At 48.8% G+C, this 23,222-nt stretch overlaps 1 protein-coding gene across 1 annotated transcript in view; it reads left to right on the top strand.

Moving 5' to 3' along the window:
- The window catches only part of plekhg2 (pleckstrin homology domain containing, family G (with RhoGef domain) member 2), a 175,082-nt gene extending 152,067 nt beyond the window's left edge, over positions 1-23,015 (top strand). Inside the window, exons 12-23 of the mRNA XM_056282925.1 lie at positions 273-306; positions 1,321-1,413; positions 1,992-2,093; positions 3,877-3,915; positions 4,161-4,171; positions 7,675-8,247; positions 9,492-9,608; positions 9,846-9,968; positions 11,228-13,220; positions 15,640-16,090; positions 18,757-19,788; positions 20,600-23,015. Of these exons, the coding sequence (XP_056138900.1) occupies positions 273-306; positions 1,321-1,413; positions 1,992-2,093; positions 3,877-3,915; positions 4,161-4,171; positions 7,675-8,247; positions 9,492-9,608; positions 9,846-9,968; positions 11,228-13,220; positions 15,640-16,090; positions 18,757-19,788; positions 20,600-23,015 (6,984 nt within the window). The remainder of the gene's footprint in view (positions 1-272; positions 307-1,320; positions 1,414-1,991; positions 2,094-3,876; positions 3,916-4,160; positions 4,172-7,674; positions 8,248-9,491; positions 9,609-9,845; positions 9,969-11,227; positions 13,221-15,639; positions 16,091-18,756; positions 19,789-20,599) is intronic.
- The last annotated feature ends 207 nt before the right edge of the window (positions 23,016-23,222 follow it).

Raw genomic sequence — 23,222 nt, 5'->3', positions numbered from 1 at the left:
GACCACCAGCATGTACTGGACACGCGGATCATTAGCGGCCAAACCTCCCTCTCTAATAGTCACCTCTCCCTGAGACCGCACGTTTAGTTCCTGCTGAGTTGTGCTGCCACCTACTGGTGATATCTGAAAACGTCACTGCACGAGCTGCACTGCTTTTCAGGATCAGTTAAGTGAAGAGTGCAGCTTGTGAAAAGGATCCCATGGCAGCTTATTGTTGATTCATTTGTACATCTACTTTTTTTTTTTACTCTATTTTATCTGTTTTTACCCAGGCGAGGCAGGTCCTGGGAGACAACATCTGTCAATGTGAGTTTACATGAGCGTACACACACACACACACCTCAACAAACCTATATACAGACACATGCACATACAAATGTACACACGTAAGAAATTCAGTTCCACAATCATAATCCACATCTGGGTCGTTAGCATCCATTTTTTACCAAACAACCGGGATTTCACTCCTACCTAAAATGACCGTGGGCGGTCAAATTGACCGCCGCAGTTTTTAAACTCTAAATTCTGTCAAGATAAATACCCAGCTGAGATATTAATGCAGTACACGTGTTAGTGTGTCTGTTATGAAACTAGCTGACACCAAAATTAACATTTTAACAACTTTAATACTATTTTTAAACAATTTAAAATGGCCGCTGTCCAACGCCTGTAAATGCTGCAGCGCCTCGGTGGTAGTCATGGTGCGTCTGTAACCACACATGTTGGACATAATCAGAATTCAGGCTTAGACCATTTCTCTGCACTAGAGGGCGCTAGTGTGTTTCTAGGACACAGCCATGAACTTCACGAAGGAAATGACGCCACCAACACACGTCATGAATACTGACATGACGCACACCGTCACGCACAAGTTACGAGACGGTCATGCTGACCGCTCGTGGTCGTTTTAGGGAGATCTTGTCCTTAACTTTTTGTGTAATCAATCTAAAACTCATTTTAAATGCAAATATATGCAAATTTTGGAGCATTCAGGAGTGTATCTGTTTTTTTATAAAGTTATTAAACTTTGAAAATCCACAACGGTCACATGACCGTCTCGGTGGTTCTAGTGATGTGTGTGTGTAGTTAGTGGATCTAGTTGTTTTTTTAATTGTAAATCTGTTTGTCCTCAGAGTTGGGGTATGATCAGGTTTGTGTCTCGTGTCTGGCTACGCTGGACATTTTCAGTCTTTTCGACAAATATTTCGATAAAAAACGTTTCTGGACCTCGTCTCCGCAGGCTGTGGAGCGCTTTAACGCGTCCCGATGACCCTTAGTTAATATGTGTTTTACCAAAGTGACGTCACTTCCTGTTTGCAGCTCCTCAGTTCGAGCAGGAGCACCTGAAGAGGACCTCCGCCTCGCCACGATTGGACGACTTTCACGCCTATCACAGAGGCAGGCGCCAATCAGGTCAGAGTTCGTCGTGTTGACCAAAGACGGTGTGCCTGAATAAGAGGCAGTATTACTGATGTAACCAGGGCGGCACGGTGGTGCAGGGGTTAGCACGGTCGCCTCACAGCAAGAAGGTCCTGGGTTCGAGCCCCGGGGTAGTCCAACCTTGGGGGTCGTCCCGGGTCGTCCTCTGTGTGGAGTTTGCATGTTCTCCCCGTGTCTGCGTGGGTTTCCTCCGGGGGCTCCGGTTTCCCCCCACAGTCCAAAGACCTGTAGGTCAGGTGACTCAAAGACCTGTAGGTCAGGTGACTCGGCCGTACTACATTGTCCCTGTGTGTGTGGTGTCGGCCCTGTGGTGGTCTGGCGGTCTGTCCAGGGTGTCTCCCCGCATGCCTGCTGGGATAGGCTCCAGCATCCCCGAGAGCAGGATAAGCGGTTCGGATAATGGATGGGTGGATGTTTAAATAACTATTTATTGAGTAAATACCTAAATGTTCTTGTCAGCCCCGTCCTTGTGGTCTCTGGCCTGCTTGTTGGAGGTTGTGTTGTGGAGGTGGCTTAACGCTGACGTGCGTCCGCTCTGTTTGTCCCTCCAGAGCCACCAGAGCTCCTGATGTACACGCCAGAGAAATCCAGGAAGAGCCTCCCACTCCTCCTGGAGGGAAACCTGCCGGGGAGACGCAGCAGGAGACAGTCAGGTAGACAGACAGACAGAGATGTAGACGGGTGCTCAGAGAGAGGGATTGGCTGGCTGACTGACTGAAAGGGGGACAGTCAGACAGGCAGACAGGTTAACTGATGAGCTCAGGATGACTGACTGATGGAGGTATGACAGACAGACACACGGGTAGACGGACAGGAGAGCACACCAGTTGAGGAGGACATTGCTGGACAGACAGGAAGTCAGACAAACACACACAGAGCACTGGACAACACATCTTTTCAAACGTTTTGCTCCCTGAAAAAGAGATTATGACAAGACAACGTCAAGCTGAGCAGAAAAATCACTTCAGAGTTGCTGTATCACGTGGCATTTGGAGAACCATCGCAGTGGTTAGTGCGGTCGCCTCGCAGCAAAAAGGTCCTGGGTTCGAGCCCCGGGGTAGTGCAACCGTGGTGGGTCATCTCTGGTCGTCCTCTGTGTGGAGTTTGCGTGTTCTCCCCGTGTCTGCGTAGGTTTCCTCCCACAGTCCAAAGACATGATCTTGTCCTTCCCTCCCTCTGACACACAAGTAGAGACACACATTGCTGCGTGCTTGACTGACATCTCGGAGTGGATGGCGACACACCACCTGAAGCTCAGTCTGGACAAGCCAGAGCTGATGTTCCTCCCGGGGAAAGGTTGCCCGCACCGAGACCTGGCCATCACCATGCCAACACCGTGGTGATGCCAACTCGGACTGTGAGGAATCTGGGTGTGATCCTGGACGACCAACCGTTGTTTGCTGCAAACGTTGCATCGGTTGCTCGCTCCTGCAGATTTCTCCTGTATAACATCAGGAGGATTCGCCCATTCCTCACCAGCAAGACGGCACAGGTGCTCATCCAGGCTCTGGTCATCTCCCGGCTGGACTACGCCAACTCCCTCCTTGCTGGCGCCCCGGTGTCGGCCATCAGACCACTGGAGCTTGTTCAGAAAGCTGCAGCTCGTCTGGTGTTCAACCACCCTAAGTTCTCCCACACAACTCCCCTTCTCATGTCCCTACACTGGCTCCCAGTAGCTGCTCGCATCCAGTTTAAGACTCTGGTGCTAGCTTACAGGGCAGTGAAAGGAACAGCTCCTTCCTATCTCCAGGCCATGGTCAAGCCCTACGCCCCCGCCCGACCACTTGGCTCTGCTGCCTCGGGACCCCTGGTTGCCCCGTCGCTCAGAGGCCCCTGCTGCCAATCGACCCGGTCCTGGCTCTGTTCTCTCCTGGCCCCACAGTGGTGGACTGAACTCCCCACTGATGTCAGGACAGCCAAGTCGCTGCCCATCTTTCAGCGCAGGTTGAAAACTCACCTCTTCAAGAACTACTACCCTGTTACTTGTTCTTAGCACTTATTGTATTCGCTCCTTAAGAAAAAACAATCTCTTTCTTGCTCTTTTACTTTAGCACTGGTTTTGCTCTTAGATGCTTGTTTAGATGATGACTAGTAGTTCTCCTGATCTCCTACGTTAAATTATGCACCTATTGTAAGTCACGTTGGATAAAAGCGTCGGCTAAATGACTGTAATCTAATGTCATGTAATGTCACGTCATGTCATGTCATGTCATGTCATGTCATGTCATGTCATGTCATGTCATGTATGGAAGTAAATGAAATGAAGTGAAAAATAACGTGCTCCTGATTGGTGATCTTGTCAACTCGTTGACGTGTTTCTGTGTACTTTGTCAGATTTGTCACCGGGCCATGAAACCACACAGCCATTCCAAAATGAACACTAGCCGGCGGGGCTCGGATGAATCCTGATGTCTGTATTTCTTCTTTTACTTTCAGCTCCCGCCAAAGACATCGAAGCCGTATTTCACCCTAAAGGTGAGTTTCTCTCGTCACCGGCCTCGTGCTGGCGTGCAGCGTTCTCCCGCTCGGCTCACTGGTTTTCCTTCCCCTGTTGTCGGGGGAAGAGTCGTTTTCTGTATCGCTTCCAATTTCCCAAATCATACACCGCAGAAAGGGAAGATGTTTGATGTGTTTGTCACAGCATGAACGCCAAGTGGTTGTGAAACGACTTTATAATGTTTGTTTTCTCTCCTCCGCTCTCCCATGGTCCTGACATGCAGCCTCTCTGAAGGTAAGACATCACCCCTCCCCTCTCCCACATGCTTCAGCCTGTTCACACAAACAGTCAGAACCGGGTTTTATTGGCCAGCTACGCTTTTACGTGACCAAGGGGGTTTATCTGTGGTTGTCAGACCTCACAGTGTACTTGCAAGCATACATACATGTATACTGGACCAAAAAGCAGCACTTGAACACATCACAAAGGCTACAGCCGACAGCCGACTAGCATGTACCTCCTGCACTGATCGGCTAAGCTGAACAGCCAATCAGAGTGATCTCTTTCACCGACAGGCTCCGCCCATTCGACATACTGAATCGGCCGAAAAGCTGCCGACAGGGGTCCGACTAGTGCCGACGGTGCGGGACACACCACAAAAACTAGGGTCACAGACGCTCACCGACGGCCCGACATTGGGGCCCCCCTTAAATGTCGGGGGCAGACCCACAACTGTTTCTGTTTGACCCGAGTGATTCATCTACAGGGTGTGAAACAAAACATATGCACAAAGCAAAATAAACAAATTAGCTGAACACAACTCAACTCGTGATAACAGAACTTGAATTAACACCACGTGCACACATCTACACCCTGACATCCTGCCCAACTAGCAGCTCCAAAGCTACTGCTTAAATACTCCACGGGGGTCCTGCGTTTCAGGCTGCACCACAGTGGCAAGGAAAGCCAACACCCGGTAACACCTGAGATGATGATGATGATGATGATGATGATGATGAGACAAATGGTGTGTTGTCACCCACTTTGTCACACGTACACACGTATAGTAGCGACCACAGATAACTAGACTCGCTAGCCCTTGGCTAACGGGTCGGACCCTTTAGTCGACTGGTTCATGCTGTGGCCTGCGGTGCGGGAGATCCGGGTTTGCATCCCGGCTGCGGCGGTTCCCGGGTTGCCCCCCCCCAAATTCGCTGCATTGGTGTCAGAATAGACCGTGAGGGGACACGCTTCAATACACCACTACACGTAAAAGAAACACGACCCAGAGTCCCGGGGTGTGTAGAGAGGCTCCAGCACCAGTGGGTCACACACACATACATACATATACATAGTTATGTACATACTGTATGCATGTGTACATAGTTACATGTTTCCAACAGAGGAAGATGTCATTAACCATTCATAGGTGTGACGGTGGAGACAGAGACAGACAGACAGACAGACAGACAGACAGACAGCGACAGTTTTGTGAGTGTGGGTGTTCATCTGTCCTCACCGTGACATGAACTGTCATGTCAGCGTATGTTGTGGGGAAATATTTTGAGGCTTTAATGGGAGAATCAGATCTGTCATCACAGCGATCTGAGCAGCAACATTCCCATGATGCGTTTCCTGCCTTCAGCAACGCCGTGATCCCAGACTCTCCGCGTTTTTCCATCCATGAACAAATAAGATCCAAGCCAAAAGCAAAAAGTTCAAGTTGGCTCAGAGCAAAGTGCAGGGCAGGGGCATCGGCGTCCTCCGTAGCCCTTTTTGGGACGGTAGGCAATCTGATGTGGGTCGAATGTGGGGGAGGGGGGGGGTAATGTTTTTGATGTGAGCCAGAACCAGTCTCTCAAAGCACTTCATGGCAGTTGGGGTGAGTGCTATGGGTCGGTAGTCATGTAGACATGTGGATGTTGGTTTCTTGGGGACAGGAATGATAGAGGTGGTCTTAAAGCATGCCGGGACTATGGATTGGGACAGTGAGAGGTTAAATGTAGTTGTGAAGACCTCAGCCAGCTGGTCGGAGCATTCCTGGAGGACCTGACCCGGTATGCCGTCCGGTCCGGCAGCCTTCCATGTGTTCACTCTGCGCAGTGATTCTCTGACCTCTGCGATCGATAGAGTGAGCACCGGCATGGGTCGTGAATTTTGTGGCTGGGTCAGTATTGTTCTTGTCGAAGCGGGCGTAGAAATGATTTAGCTCGTCTGGCAGGGAGGCATCATGGACCGTGGGACCGCTGTTGGAGCTTTTGTAGTCTGTGATAGACTGAATGCCTTGCCACATTCACCGGGGGTCGGAATAAGTGGTCCTCTATTCGTAGGGAATGGTTAAGTTTGGCTGTTCGGGTGCCCTCATCTGTTTAGGGGAGTAAAATCGCAAACATAGTTTGACATGTCCTGCGTCATGTGTCCATACTTCAACACCCACGACAAAGATGGATCAATAGAGATGAAGAGACAGAGGATCACATGATTCAGTTCCATTCATGGTTTATTTAATTCAGCAAATGCGTTTCCATCGCAATTTACTGGATTTTGATTAGCAGTTAAAAAGTTAAAAGACCGAAAGGGTGAGATGGCGGATACAAGCGGCTGAAATGAGTTTCCTCCGTAGGGTGTCTGGGCTCAGCCTTAGAGATAGGGTGAGGAGCTGGGACATCTGGAGGGAGCTCAGAGTAGAGCCGCTGCTCCTTCACATCGAAAGGAGCCAGTTGAGGTGGTTGGGGCATCTGATCAGGACGCCTCCTGGGTGCCTTCCTTTGGAGGCGTACTGGGCCCGGCAACTGGGAGGAGACCCCGGGGTAGACCCAGAACTCTCTGGAGGGACTACATGTCCAATCCGGCCTGGGGACACCTTGGGGTCCCCCAGGAGGAGCTGGAGGGCGTTGCTGGGGAGAGGGACATCTGGAGTGCCCTACTTCGCTTGCTGCTTGCTCCGACCCCGGAGAAGCGGCTGAAGATGAACGAATGAATGAGTTAAAAAGTTTCTCCACCTCAAGCAAGCATGTACAGTTGCCTGCAAATTTTGTGGACTTTATTCGATATTTTTTCGATATTTTGAACAGTTGCATTTTCAAAACAAAGGGCCTATCGCATCCTGCAGACTGTAGCGGTGTGTGATGTGGATGGCTGTTGTCTGGTAGGACTTTGCCAGGAAAAATGACAGGGTTCAGCAGCCAGATGAGGAAGAAGAAGGCCGATAGTGTTGAGTGTGCAGAAGAAGTGAAGGTGTTGTGTCTAAACCAGCAGATAGGACAGAACAAGCTGGTAGAAGACCTTCACCAACACATAGTACTACATCAATAAGTACAACACATAGTACTACATCAATAAGTACAACACATAGTACACCATCAATAATTGGGGTGTAAGAAAATATTGATACACTCGAGTATCGCAATATTATATTTTGTGGCGCTGTATCGATTCTCAAAACCACTATATGGATTTTTAATTGTTTACATGTAAAGGTTTGTGACAAATATTTTGAGATGTGTGTCTGACCCCACGGCCGCTAGACAGCAGTGTTGTAATCTATCTTCAGCCATGTGACTCTTCCACTCCAACACAACAGCGTAAACTGAGACAGGACGTAGCATAAGCACAAAGAACACTGGCCTATGAAACCACAATATATCACCTTTATACAGTATCACAATAAACCGTGATGTGTTGACTCATAACCCTGTGTCGTGAGACGTATCATATCGCCAGATTCTCGCCAATACACGACCCTAATCAATAAGTAAAACTCAGGTTCTATGTTTCTGACTCTCATTCCTCTGGAGTGGAGTTCAGACAACACTCACCTCAACACCTGCTGCTACGTTGTCTTTGCTGCAGCGCAGAAGCTGCAGCTATGGTCCAGGGCCGGGCAGTGCAGCTATGGTCCAGGGCCGGGCAGTGCAGCTATGGTCCAGGGCCGGGCAGTGCAGCTGCGGTCCAGGGCTGGGCAGTGCAGCTATGGTCCAGGGCTGGGCAGTACAGCTATGGTCCAGGACTGGGCAGTGCAGCTATGGTCCAGGGGTGGGCAGTGCAGCTATGGTCCAGGGCTGGGCAGTGCAGCTATGGTCCAGGGCTGGGCAGTGCAGCTATGGTCCAGGGGTGGGCAGTGCAGCTATGGTCCAGGGCTGGGCAGTGCAGCTATGGTCCAGGGGTGGGCAGTGCAGTGCAGCTATGGTCCAGGGCTGGGCAGTGCAGCTAGGGTCCAGGGGTGGGCATTGCAGCTATGGTCCAGGGCTGGGCAGTGCAGCTATGGTCCAGGGCTGGGCAGTGCAGCTATGGTCCAGGGCTGGGCAGTGCAGCTATGGTCCAGGGCCGGGCAGTGCACCTATGGTCCAGGGCTGGGCAGTGCAGCTATGGTCCAGGGCTGGGCAGTTCAGCTATAGTCCAGGGCTGGGCAGTGCAGCTATGGTCCAGGGCTGGGCAGTGCAGCTATGGTCCAGGGCTGGGCAGTGCAGCTATAGTCCAGGGCCGGGCAGTGCAGCTATGGTCCAGGGGTGGGCAGTGCAGCTACGGTCCAGGGCTGGGCAGTGCAGCTATGGTCCAGGGGTGGGCAGTGCAGCTATGGTCCAGGGCTGGGCAGTGCAGCTATGGTCCAGGGCTGGGCAGTGTAGCTATGGTCCAGGGCTGGGCAGTCCAGCTATGGTCCAGGGCTGGGCAGTGTAGCTATGGTCCAGGGCTGGGCAGTGTAGCTATGGTCCAGGGCTGGGCAGTCCAGCTATGGTCCAGGGCTGGGCAGTGTAGCTATGGTCCAGGGCTGGGCAGTGCAGTGCAGCTATAGTCCAGGGCTGGGCAGTGCAGCTATGGTCCAGGGCCGGGCAGTGCAGCTACGGTCCAGGGCCGGGCAGTGCAGTGCAGCTATAGTCCAGGGCTGGGCAGTGCAGCTATAGTCCAGGGCTGGGCAGTGCAGCTATGGTCCAGGGGTGGGCAGTCTCATCCAGAAAGGGCCGGTGTGGGTGAAGGTTTTTGTTCCAGCCAAGCAGTTACACACCCGTGTCTGCTAATCGGGTCCCTCAGCAAAGACTCTCCTGGTGGATCAGCAGGATCAGGTGTGTCGCTGCTTGTTTGGAACAAAAACCTGCACCCACACCGGCCCTTTGTGGGTGAGATCGCCGACGGCTGAAACTCGTTCTTGCAAAATGATGACGTGAGTCGTAGTGAGCTGTACTTGCTGTTTGCCGTGGCCCTTCACACCATCTCACACAGACTGGGCGGAAAGCTGAAACGCAGACAATGTAAGCCATCACCGTTTTGTTGGGAGCGTGCGTTTTGTTTTCCTTTTCAAATGTAAATACGAGAGCGTCCTCCACCAAAAGAACGACCCCCATGGGTGGTGGTTTGTACAAGCACCACCTGTAGTGGGGTTCTAAGCGGCTTCCTGGCGGTCCTCCGTCATTATAACACGTCACTTCCCCTGCATGCAGCAACAAGCGTCTCCTTCCATAAGCTGTCCTGAGACAATGCACAGAGGCGAAGGTATCTGTGGCACGCCTCCTGCCGCCGGTAGTGTGTGTGTGTGTGTGTGTGTGTGTGTGTGTGTGTGTGTGTGTGTGTGTGTGTGTCCTACAGTGCTTAACCTAACATAATTAAACCTTGTGTGCAGCCGGCTGGTAGTGACGGGGAGTTGGCCCAGGCCGACAGTCTGGGCTCCGCAGGCAGCAGCAGCACATTGGCCTCATCAGTCATCGAGGTGGAGCCGGGCTGCAGCCGGGAGGAAGAGGTACCACCAGGATTCAGAGTCTCTCTGTGTGTGTGTGTGTGTGTGGTGGGTGTGTGTTTGCATGTGTGTGGCAGAGACAGAAAATGTGTGTTTGTGTCCTTTCACATTTGCTTCATAGAGCCCCTTTGTGAAATGTGAGTTTGTAATATCAGCGCTTTGTCTCCATTCTGTCCTAGCCTGTTATATCCTGTCGCGCTCTGTTCGGTTATCACTGACTCTGTCGACCTCCTTTTTCAGCCGGAAGAAGAGGAGCTGCCTCCTCTCAGCCCCGCCCCCACTCTCTCCATCACAGAGGAGATCCTCGAGTTTATCAACCAGAGCCGAGCTAGAGAGGGGCTGAACTCCATCAAGACTGACACGGTAGCACAGAGATATACTATACTGTCATACTATACTGTACTGTAATCTCTACTATACTCTACCGTTCTCCACTGTAATCTACTATACTACTATACTCACTATAATACTCTACTGTACTCTCTCTCCTCTCAAGGATTATTTTTAGGGAGTTCCTTATCCGATCAAGGATCGGCTCTGAGCCCTTTCTTGTTTGCTATGGTGATGGACAGGTTGACGGACGAGATCAGGCAGGAGTCTCCGTGGACGATGATGTTCGCGGAGGACATTGTGATCTGTAGGGAGAGTAGGTTGCAGGTGGAGGAGAGCCTGGAGAGGTGGAGGTATGCAGTGGAGAGAAGAGGAATGAAAGTCAGTAGGAGCAAGACGGAATACCTATGCGTGAATGAGAGGGAGGACAGCAGGATGGTGAGGATGCAAGGAGTGGAGGTGGAGAAGAGAGTGCAGGCAGGGTGGAGCGGGTGGAGAAGAGTGTCAGGAGTGATGTGTGACAGAAGGGTACCAGCAAGAGTTAAAGGGAAGGTTTACAAGATGGTTGTGAGACCAGCTATGTTGTATGGTTTGGAGACAGTGGCACTGATGAAAAGACAGGAGGTGGAGGAGCTGGAGGTGGCAGAGATGAAGATGATAAGATTTTCATTTGGAGTGATGAAGAAGGACAGGATTAGGAAGGAGTATATTAGAGGGACCGCTCAGGTTGGACGGTTTGGAGACAAAGCAAGAGAGACAAGATGGAGATGGTTTGGACATGTGTGGAGGAGAGATGCTGGGTATACTGGGAGAAGGATGCTGAATATGGAGCTGCCAGGGAAGAGGAGAAGAGGAAGGCCAAAGAGGAGGTGTATGGAGGTGGTGAGGGAGGACATGCAGGTGGCTGGTGTGACAGAGGAAGATGCAGAGGACAGGAAGAGATGGAAACGGGTGATACGCTGTGGCGCCCCCTAACGGGAGCAGCCGGAAGTAGTAGTAGTAGTTCCTTATCCGATGCGAGGGTCTAAGGACAGGATGTTGTATTGCCGTAAAGCCCACTGAGGCAAATGTATAAGTTGTGATATTGGGGATATATATTGATATATATATATATATATATATATATATATATATATAAATAGATATAGATATATAGATATAAAATTGATTTAACTTGGCGTGAGAGGGACCTTGCTTTCTGTCTTGACTTCTGGCTCCTTTACAGCAGGATTCATCAGTACCGAATATTGACAATGGGTTTTTATTACATTGGGGTCTGTCTCTCCTAACAGGAGCAGTTCTCAGATCTGCTGATAGAGAACCAACCGGCAGACCAGACCAACTTCACCTCCCCGCTGCCTCCTGTCGCCTCCCCCTCGAGCCCATCGCTGGGCCCCGCGGGGCAGCCGGCGCAGGACACAGACCAGATTGTCACCAAAGAACACCCCCATCATCCGACCGGTGTCTCTCCGGGGGAAGAAGGACTCGGAGATACTGAACATCCAAACGGAGCCGAAGAAGAGTTGAACGAAAAGCCTCGGGAGAGCGAAAGGATGGATGAAAAGACAGAGGGCGCCGAGAAAAAACAAGAAGAAGAAAGCAGGGAAGAAGAAGAACGAGGCGACGCAGAGAGCACGACCCCAACGCCTCTTTCCTCTACTCCTCCGCCACTCCCCTCCCTCGCTCACCCCTCTATCCCAGCAGAGGGACCGAGGGAGAGGGAGCGGGGCAACAGCGCTGACTTACCCGAGGAGAAAGAGAGGACAGAGACCACCTCTCCCAAAGCCGACCTCCTCCGGAGCATGCCACCTCCCAAAAGAGCCCCCCACTTCAGCAGGAGCGACAAGAAGCTCATCGAGAAGATCCGTAGTTACTACGAAGCGGCGGCAGAGGCTGAGAAGTGGGTAGAGGAGGAAGAGGAGGAGGAGGAGGAGAGGGGAGGAGAACGGGAGGGCGCGTCGCCGCGGAGGCGCAACAGTTTTTCCCATATTCCTTTAGGTCTGGTGAGGGAGTCGGTGTCTCGCTTTGACGTTTGTCGACACCAGGGGGCGCCAGAGGGTAGCCGATCTGAGACGAGGGCCAGCGAGCCGACCGACGGAGCAGTCGAGGCCTCCGTCTCTCTCTCTCCTCCCCTCTTTTTGGACAAACAGAGAGAGAGCGGAGTGACGGACACCTGCTTCGTCCAACCTGAGCCCTCCATTCAAACACGGAGCCAGGGCGATGGATCGGGTCAGAACCGGCCATCCAAAAGTGTTTGTTCAGCCTTGGAAGGGGAGAAGTGTTTAGAGGGAAATGGAGAGACATCCACGGGGCCAATGAGAGAGAGAGACAGGGGAAGGTGGGAGGAAGGACAAGACAGGCAACTGGGTGGAAGTCCACCAGCCGGTTCTGCTCATAATGAGAAAATATCCATGGATGCAGAAGACAAGAACACAGAGGAGATCACCGGACCAGAACAGAACCAACAAAACCCAGAAGAACCCAAAGAGGCAGAGGAGCCTGCTGAGGTTCCTCTTATGGCAAACAAAGCCCAGTCTAGTTTGACCAGAACCAGAGCCAGAGCCAGAACCAGAGACAGACAGCTGGACAGCCCGGGCGGGAAGCTGGAGGTGCTCCCTGATCAGATCAAAGTGGGACACTGGTCCAGACACTCCAGGATCGTCGCTGCTAACCGGGCCTTGTTTGAGGGTTCTGGGTCAGACGTAGCGGGTATCGGGCTCTTTGAGGCCAGCCCTGTGGTGGATCCGACGCTGATGGAGAACTCGGAGCGGATTCTGAGCAAGGTGCAGACCCTGGCACGGATGTACGGCGCCAAAGCTGGCACCATGAAGGTGCCACTGCACCAGAAACGGGCTAGTGTTGGTTGGAACCCACACTGGGCCTCGACTAGACCAGCAGGACAGAGACAGGACCACATCCAGGCTCAGTGTCATGCACAGAACCAAAATAAATACTGGCAGCCAACACAAAACGAGAACCAGTGTCAGAACAAGACGGACCTTAACGGACCTGCCAAATCTCACCGTCACACTCGTCCGCAAGTCAGACATGAAGCCAAAACACTTGCAGATGCCAAATTATATGAAAATCAAACATACACTCACACACACACACAATATGGAACACAAACACATACACACGCCAAAACTCTGAACCAAAGTGTGGGACAAACCAGGAATCAAACGCAGAACCAGGACCAGAACCAGGAACCAGAGGAAAAGAGGACAGATGAGGAGGAAAGGAAGGAGGAACGGAAGATTAACACAGCAGAGATCTTTACAAGCGGTAGGCTGGATTTCACCACATCTATACTACTACTACTACTACTGCTACTACTATTGCTTCAGCTACTTCTACTGCTACTACTACTACTACTACTAGTACAACCGTTACTACTACTGCTCAAAAATCACTACTACTACTACTACTAGTACTAGTAGTACTACTACTACTACTACTATTGCTTCAGCTACTTCTACTGCTACTACTACTACTACTAGTAGTACAACCGTTACTACTACTGCTCAAAAATCACTACTACTACTACTACCAGTACTAGTAGTACTACTACTACTGCTACTACTACTACTACTATTGCTTCAGCTACTTCTACTGCTACTACTACTACTACTACTACTACTAGTACAACCGTTACTACTACTGCTCAATCAATCACTACTACTACTACTATTGCTTCAGCTACTTCTACTGCTACTACACAACTACTACTACTACTACTAATAATAATAATAATAATAATCAGCTGTTACAGTCTTCTATAAATTTACAAAACACTAATGATATTAGAATATTGATACAACAAAAGGTTAAATAGAAGAGGAAGTAAGCAACATGTAACGAGGGCTGTGCAATAATTCAATATTAGAATTTATCGTCTCTCAATGGTATTGTATTAGGATGAAATTCAGTTATTTTCATATTATGATACACCATTTTGTAGTCTAAATTAACGATAATGACAATCTGTGACCTAACATTTCTCTCAACATGAGGTGTGTAATATTTAAAGGGAGTATGACGCGAAAACTAGCTTTGGTTTGATATTGTACTTTACATGACAAAACACTTCAATTTGATGAACCTCAGCTGCATTCTTACACAAGGTAATCAGATACCGTGCTATATATTGATACCATGATACTGTGATATATATCGATACCATGATATATATTGATACCATGATACCGTGATATATACTGATGCCGTGATATATATTGATACCATGATACCGTGATCTATATTGATACCATGGTACTGTGATATATACTGATACCGTGATATATACTGATACCATGATACCGTGATATATACTAATACCATGATACCGTGATATATACTGATACCATGATATATATTGATACCATGATACCGTGATCTATATTGATACCATGATACTGTGATATATACTGATGCCGTGATATATATTGATACCGTGATATATACTGATACCGTGATATATACTGATACCATGATACCGTGATATATACTGATACCGTGATATATACTGATACCATGATACCGTGATATATTGATACCGTGATACCGTGATATATTGATACCATGATACCATGATATATACGGATACCGTGATATATACTTATACCATGATATATATTGATACCATGATACCGTGATCTATATTGATACCATGATACTGTGATATTTACTGATGCCGTGATATATACTGATGCCGTGATATATATTGATACCGTGATATATACTGATACCGTGATATATACTGATACCATGATACCGTGATATATACTGATACCATGATACCATGATATATACTGATACCGTGATAGATACTGATACCATGATACCGTGATATATATTGATACCATGATACCGTGATATATATTGATGCCATGATACCGTGATATATACGGATACCGTGATATATATTGATACCATGATATATATTGATACCGTGATACTGATATATATATATATATATATATATATATATATATATAGATAGATAGATAGATAGATAGATAGCTGCTGTGATATATATTGATACCGTGATATATTGATACCATGATATATTGATACTGTGATATATATAGATAGTGACACTGTGATATATATCGATACCATGATATATTTTGATACTGTGATACATATTGATATCGTGACACATATTGATACCATGATATATACTGATACCGTGATATATATTGAAATCATGAAAATTCCCAGTGATTACCATGATAATAGTATTCCAAGTTGAAGTGTATTGTCGTGTCCTTGTCCAGTGAGTGTACCAGGCCCTGAGCGTATGGTACGTGTGAAAATAATACTAATGATTCAAGACATACAGTGAAAATAACATCCGACATAAGAACACAATAAAGTCCACTAAAAAAAAATCAAGTGCAATGAGATCACAAGTAAGAATATGACAAGATAGCTAGAGATGGAGGAGGACAGAGGAGGTGCTGATGGTTTGGTATTCAGTATGTCTCATATTGCCCACCACTACACGCAGTATCATATGAAGATATTACATCTAGTCTCCATGTTTAAATCATGTTTACTTACTTAGACAAGGCCCGTCCTGCTCCTCCTCATGGAGTCATCTCAGACTGATGCCAGCCTGTGTATTCATGGTACCAACAAGCCCTTTAAGTTGCTTGATTTGATGTGATTGTGTTTCAGTTTGGTGTTGTTCTACTTCCAGGTTACCAGGAGACGTCGGCGGCTCCCTGTGTGCCTCTTCTGTTTGGTCACGTGCTGATCACAGAGCAGTTCTCCCCCGTCCACCATCAGATGAACGGATATTCCCTCTGCCAGCCGCGGGACATCCTTTCTGCTCCACCCCAACAGCCGCGCTCCCCTCTGGGATCCCGCTGCAGCGACGCCTCCCTGGCTTCTGCCACCACTGCTGGGGAGTGTCTCCCCCCTGAAACCCCCCCGACGTTCACGCCATTATCGGACCAGCACGCCGCCCCATCTGAGGAGATGAGGGGCGGCTCCAGCCTGGCGTCCCCTGCCGACGGTGGCCTGACGCCAGGCTCCACGTCCACCACATGCACCCCATCCTCCAGGCTCCCCAGTCAGACAGAGGAGGAGGAGGAGGTGAATTACACAGAGGAGGCACATTTAGAGGCTGAGGGGGCGCCGTCCACCAAGTGAGTAAACCAACCGTTACTATGTTTTCGTTCATGGATTCTCATTATCATTAATTTAGATGACAAAATTGTGTATAAAGATGACCATATCCAAATGTCATCCCAATGCGATGCTGCTGGAAGACAATAAATGATCATGTTGAATTGTCTTCATGCATGCTCGGTAATCAAGGTAAGAAAATCACAGAACGTTTTCGTCAAAAAAATGTGTCCCGATGAACTGATTCGACTTTCTGTGATAATGGTGAATTATCCAGCCCTCCTCGCATCTTTCCTGCTTCTCAGAGTAATGCAATATTCAGAGTAATGCTAATATTCAGAGTAATGCTAATATTCAGACTAATGCTAATATTCAGAGTAATGCTAATATTCAGACTAATGCTAATATTCAGAGTAATGCAATATTCAGAGTAATGCTAATACTCAGAGTAATGCAATATTCAGAGTAATGCTAATATTCAGAGTAATGCTAATATTCAGAGTAATGCTAATATTCAGAGTAATGCTAATACTCAGGGTAATGCAATATTCAGAGTAATGCTAATATTCAGAGTAATGCTAATACTCAGAGTAATGCTAATATTCAGAGTAATGCTAATATTCAGAGTAATGCTAATACTCAGAGTAATGCAATATTCAGAGTAATGCTAATATTCAGAGTAATGCTAATACTCAGAGTAATGCAATATTCAGAGTAATGCTAATATTCAGAGTAATGCAATATTCAGAGTAATGCTAATATTCAGAGTAATGCAATATTCAGAGTAATGCTAATATTCAGAGTAATGCAATATTCAGAGTAATGCTAATATTCAGAGTAATGCAATATTCAGAGTAATGCAATATTCAGAGTAATGCTAATATTCAGAGTAATGCTAATACTCAGAGTAATGCTAATACTCAGAGTAATGCAATATTCAGAGTAATGCTAATATTCAGAGTAATGCTAATACTCAGAGTAATGCTAATATTCAGAGTAATGCTAATATTCAGAGTAATGCAATATTCAGAGTAATGCTAATATTCAGAGTAATGCAATATTCAGAGTAATGCAATATTCAGAGTAATGCTAATATTCAGAGTAATGCTAATACTCAGAGTAATGCAATATTCTTGGGCATCCGGGTAGTGTAGCGGTCTATTGCGTTGCCTGCCAACACGGGGATCTCTGGTTCGAATCCCCATGTTACGGTTGAAGCCGGATGTGGGTATGTGTCGTGGTCGCTGCACTAGCACCTCCTCTGGTCGGCCTGTTTGGGGGGGGGGTAGCGTGATCCTCCCACACGCTACGTCCTCCTGGTGAAACTCCTCACTGTCAGGTGAAAAGAAGCGGCTGGTGACTCCACATGTATCGGAGCAGCCCTAAGATCATGTAGCATTAAGAAAATTAAGAAAGAGATTTTGGCAGAGTCTATGTCTGGACAGATATCCTTTCAAACCTGATAAGTGCCGTTGGAGTGCTTAGGTAGGCTAAAATCCTGACTGGCACAAAGCACCCTCATCTTTGATAGAGCGATAAGCTTTTTGCAAATGGCGCTTTGAAAGTAAAACGTGAATTCTGTAACACTGCCACAATCATTTTTTCTGTACCGTTGCGGTTTTGGAAAAGCATCCTAATACGGCAGTCTGACAGCTTTTGTCATCATTTGGTAACGTTTTGGGGGATGTTACTGTCTTTCGTCAGCAAATTACAGCTTTTCCAGAATATCGTTTCCAGCTTGTGTTCACACATAAACCCGACACACAAAGTTGTGGTGGGATCTGTGGGTTAGGCTGCATGTGCAAAAGAGGTTTTAAAAGCTGACTATAGTAGCTGGTGAAATGATGTAACTCATTATTCTTTAAAGGGTTTTTGTTTTTTTTTACAACCTGGGTATTATTTTCCTAGTTTTTGCCATCGTTCATATCAGTTATGATATCACTTTACTCATTCAGTAGATTTTGGACACAGACCAGCCGCCGGACTTGGCTGTGCAGCGGTGTCCTATGGTACAAGTGAACAAGAGTGTTCAACCTGTCCTTTAAACAACAACCCCCCCCCCCCGTAGTGTGTCAGTCAGACTGTGTCCATGACTGTCCATTATCTATGACTTCTCTTTAATGTGCTGGCCGGCTAGTTAATGGATGGTTACTATTACGTACGGTAAGTATAGGCCGCTACGTCCTGCAGGGCGAACCAGGAAGTAGATCAGCCATGTCGTCCGCCACTGATCATACTGGACATTTCACATCATAACTTTAACTTTAACTTTTATTCAGTCCAAATACGTGGTTCAGATAATTGGGTTAAATTGGACCTGCTGAAACACGTCCGATGCTCGTGTTCAGTTGTCCCATGAGACACCGTTGTAAAGCTGAGTCCAGCGGTGGTCCCGTGTCCTAAATATACTAAATGAAGCCAGTGAGTAAGATGACATCATAACTGATATGCATGATGGAAAAAAAAACTATGAAAATAAGAACCAAGTTGTAAAAAATATAAATATCTACATATCGAAGTGTTGCTTTTATTTCTCATCATTGTTCAGCCCTATTCCAGGGCACCAGAACAGGAGAGGACGGGTTTAAGAGGGGACATGGGAGGGCAGGGGAGGGTAAACAATGGTTGGAATGGAGTTGAGGGTGACTCATTAACTGTGTCTGATCACCCTCCTGATTCTCTTTAGGGTGGAGGTGAACAGTGGACGTCAGTTTTACTCCATCAGAGAACACTCATCCTCCGTCTCCACGATGACCCCGTCCAACCACTCCGGGCCAGATCTCTCCGCTCACAACCAAACACAAGTTGCACGGATTCATCGAGATGTTCAAAGTGAACAAAACGAAAGACTTGTTCAAGATAATCAGGACACGCGAGATGTGCCACTTGGTCAGACCATTCAGGAGTTACAAGGTGAACAATTTAAAGAAGATATTCAGGATGTACAACATTGTCAAAATAACCAAGATATTCAAAGTAGTCATGCTGTTCAAGAGATGCAAGGACCTAAAGACAAGTTTTCCACAGGGGATAAGCGTGGTGTACAAGTCACAGTAGAGGAACACATGATAGCCACAGAATGCAGAAAGGAGTCTGAAGGAGGCGAGTCAATTCTGATGGCGGTCTCTGATCAGACGCAGCGTCCATCAGAGAACCCTGACCCAGACCAGGACCCTTACCTAACCGGTATCCCGACCCAGACAGGAGCACCTCACCTTAGGGAACAAGGAGGTGCTGACCTCCTTGGTGTTTCTGCATCGTCAAGGAGAGGGGAACCCCACAAGGAGGAGATGTCACTGAAAGGGACGAAGGAGGAAGTGGATAAGGACGACTCTTCGTGCCAAATAAAGACGTCCCTTAGTAGTTCAACCAGTTCGGAACTGACACCTGACTCTGAGCTGCCGGGTGTCTCAGCACCTCCAGAGCAGCCCCCCACTCAGCCCTCGCACATAACATTTGATGTCGCCCCAGCTTGTCAGATGGGCAGCGAAGCCCCAGAGATTTCTGAGGTGGGTGGGGGCGAGGTCGCATCCGACACACAATCATTAGTTCAACTTGTGGAGCCAGACACTAACCCCGCAGCTCTCCCAATGGCGCAGTTGATAGACCGCCTCCAAACACTCACCAGCCAGAGACCAACCAACCTACTGACCACAAGGGGCAAGCAGACTCAGTCTAACACCTGGATTGCAACAAATGCCACGCCACCAGAACAAAGGTAAGCTTTCAGCAATTCATGACTGGAAACAACAACCGTGCTCAGAAAGAAACCTGATTATGACCGTTATAATCATAGAAGATAATGTTGTTAGATGGATGGTAATTAGGGGTAGCAGGTAGAAGAGATATGAAGAGTTGGAGAAAGAGATGTTTTTATATCAGTGGGTCTCAATCAGGTCCTCAGGCACCAGCAGTACTGCTGGTTTTCTATTCTAACTGGTACTTCATTACATTCACAGCAGTTGTTCCAGTTATTCAACCTCCAAGCAGGGAGGTTTTAAGCCTGGAACAACAGATGACTATAAGAAATACTGGTAAGATAGAAACCCAGTAGTACTGGGGTATCTGAGGACCTGATTGAGAACTAGGGGTTTAACGTTTAAATCACAATAAATTTTGGTCACTTGGAGGTACAAATGGTAAGCTATTGAAACAGACTTGCAACAAAGGATACTGAATTGGACCATTATAGGGTACAGCCACAGTAACCATATTAGTACTCCGAAAGGTACAAGCTCCTCTACCAAGAGTACACCATCTCTCTCCTCGTGGATCTATCTGTCTGTCCGTCCATCCATCCGTCTCTTTCCTCTCATTTCCACGTCTTTCCCCACCTCTATCTCCAATACTGTCGGTCTTTCTCTCTCTCTCCCTGTCGCTCTCTGTTTATTGGCTATCCTATGTGGATCATTGGGACTGTATGTTTAGTACTGTGGTAGTATTAGTAGAGTGCAATTAACCTCTGAATTTTGCACTTGCATTCATTTTTAGGGGAATCTGATCTGTTCTTTTTCTTTTTCTTCACTCAGAGAACCACAGGACCTCTCTGTCCCGCCTGTTACTGCTTTCTCCTCCACTCGGCCCTGCACGGAGCTGCCTAGCGGCCTGGCCAGCAATCTCTCCGGACCTCCCTCTGCATTCAGGCCGAACCTCCAAAACCGATCTCCTTCCCCAGTTGGTGCTTTCCCCTCCTCCTCCTTTGGGCAAGCTCCTCCCTGCTCCTCCCCATTCAGAGCTACTCCTGCATCCTCCCCCGCCCCCTTCTGTGACCAAAGAGTCATCTCCCCTACAGCGGTTTCCAGGGCTATTCCGTGTTTCTCCCCAACACCCCCCTCCTCTGGAAGGACTTCCTCTGTCAGAGCTGTTCCTCCCTCCTCCCCCACCCCCTCCTCCTCCTCCGCCTTCTCCAGGTCTCTGGCAGCATCCTGTATCAGCCAATCCATCAGCCAGTGTATGACCAAAAAGAATGCCAATCGGCAACAAGCCACCCCCCTAAATTCGGTGAACCGAGGCCCATCCCTCTCCCCCTCCTTACCCTCCTCCCATCTCCGTCTGCGCTCACCTTCCCCTAAAGTTGCTCTCAACCAGCAGGGCTCCAGTTCTGCTACCCATGTCCAGCTGGGGGGCATGAAGGACCGGTACCAGCATGCGAGATGCTCTCCTGCCCTTTCCCGCTCCTCTTGCCCCGTTCCAGTGCAAGTGTCTCACCCTCATCAACCCCAGCACGTACCCTTACCTCATCAGCCTCTCTCCAACTCCTCTTTTCCCTCTCCATATCACTGCAAACCAGATGCCATATCTGACTCATCACTCTCTGTGAACAGCAGCAACAACAACAACAACATTAACAGCGGTTTAACCATTTGCACAACTCCGATCAACAGTGTGAATCACCTCCACAGCAGCACTGATGTTGACCTCAGAAATGGAAGCTGGTTGGTCAGTCAAAGGAAGACGGGGCAAACTAACGGTATTGGTAACAGCATGGGAGCACAGCATTCCCATGATCCTCTCTGGCTGGGATCTCACAACCGGATAGCACGGCCTTTTTCTGCGTCTGAACCCAATTCACGAGTTCAGTCACCTTCTCCATCCTCTTGCCCATCTCCTGCCTCCTTCACTCGCCTCTACTCACCTCCTCTGCAGCACAATTTCTCCTCGCCCATGGCCAATAAGCCTCCACACCCCCGTAACGCGCGGGCAGGAAGTGTAAGTTCTCATAATCCTCTGGGCCTCACCTTAGAACTGCCCCGAGCCTCCTTGGCGAGGTCTGCAACAGGGCCCTCCTCATTCCCGAGTCCTCATATCCTCTCTCCTCCTCCTATCGGTGTGTCGGTGAATAGTTGGACAAATCACATCGCCAAACCTCAACCTCAGAATGCCCAGCCTGCTCCCTCCTCTCGGTCTGCTTCTCTCATTTCACCAGGATGGGAGAACACTTCCTCCTCACTGTCTTACCTGCAAAGCTCCAGGGCCTCCTCCCCTTCTACTGCTGTTTCTGGCATCTCCTCTTGCACCCAAACAACCTCCCATATGACCTCCCAAAATCTTGGTAGATTCCATGGAAGCAGTCTGCCTTTCTCCACTAGCCTGGCGGACAGACCACCTAGTCCAGCCCAAAGAAGCCCAAGTGGACTACGCCGTTCCTGGGCAGAGAATAGCCGGACATCCACCAGCTTCGGAGGAACCCTAGAAGGCTCTTTTGATCAGCAGCAGTCAGGTCTAATAAGCCCTACAAGTGGATGGTCTTCATATGGAAGCTCCCCATCCTGCATCAGCCCCAGGCCGGGCCTCCAATCCCCACTGTCGCCCAGTCTCCCCACAGGGAATGGCACCCTTGGTGGGCAACATTTCACCAGCGTCCCTTGGCCAGATGTAAAGGAGCTCTTGACCAAATATGATGGGGCTGACCTCCCTGACAGGAGCAGAACCTCCCCTGCCTTCTCTCCAACTCATTCCTCTTCATCAGAACCTCCAACAGGGTGGGATGACCCACCACCGGAGGAAGGAAATTGCCGGAGTCAGCTGATCTGTGCCTATGTGGCTTGTCCATCTGCTTCCCAAAACCCTGTCCCGCCACCATGCTTATCACTGGGCAGGACCTCCCCACTGCTTCCCAACCGCCAGCAGCATCAGAGCTACCAACCGCATTTCAAACCCCAGCCCACGTTCCAGACCTCCACCACACCTCCCTCACCTTCCTCCCCCCTCACAGCTCTAACCCGACCAGGGAATCAGAAGACCAGCTATGCCACCACCGTCAACCTCCAAATCGCTGGAAGCGGCCGAATCACCTCCTTCAGCACTGCCCAGGTCAGCCTTACCCAAACGTTGCAGGCTGGTGCCGGAGCAGCAGCCCAAGGAGCTGGGCCAGGAGTGAGGAGAGTAAGTATCAATGGACTATCCTCGCCCTGCGCCTCCCCCTCTTCTCCCCCAGGACTGTAAGTGACTCTTAATGACAGCGTGGGGAGATGACACTGAAATGGAGGAGAAGCATGCAAGAGTTTATTATTGAGAGAGGGTGACAGAGGGGTTTCTGTTTGTATTCCAACTCCACCTTAGACCACCTTGACTCGTTGAACCGGTTGTCACAGTCTGCCAGCAGGTGATCAGAGTTCAGGACCATCTCAGAAGCATCGGAGGAACATGGAC

This window comes from Lampris incognitus, chromosome 7 (genome assembly GCF_029633865.1).
Source record: "Lampris incognitus isolate fLamInc1 chromosome 7, fLamInc1.hap2, whole genome shotgun sequence".
Classification (NCBI taxonomy): Eukaryota; Metazoa; Chordata; class Actinopteri; order Lampriformes; family Lampridae; genus Lampris; species Lampris incognitus.
This window is presented reverse-complemented; position numbering and strand designations above follow the sequence as displayed.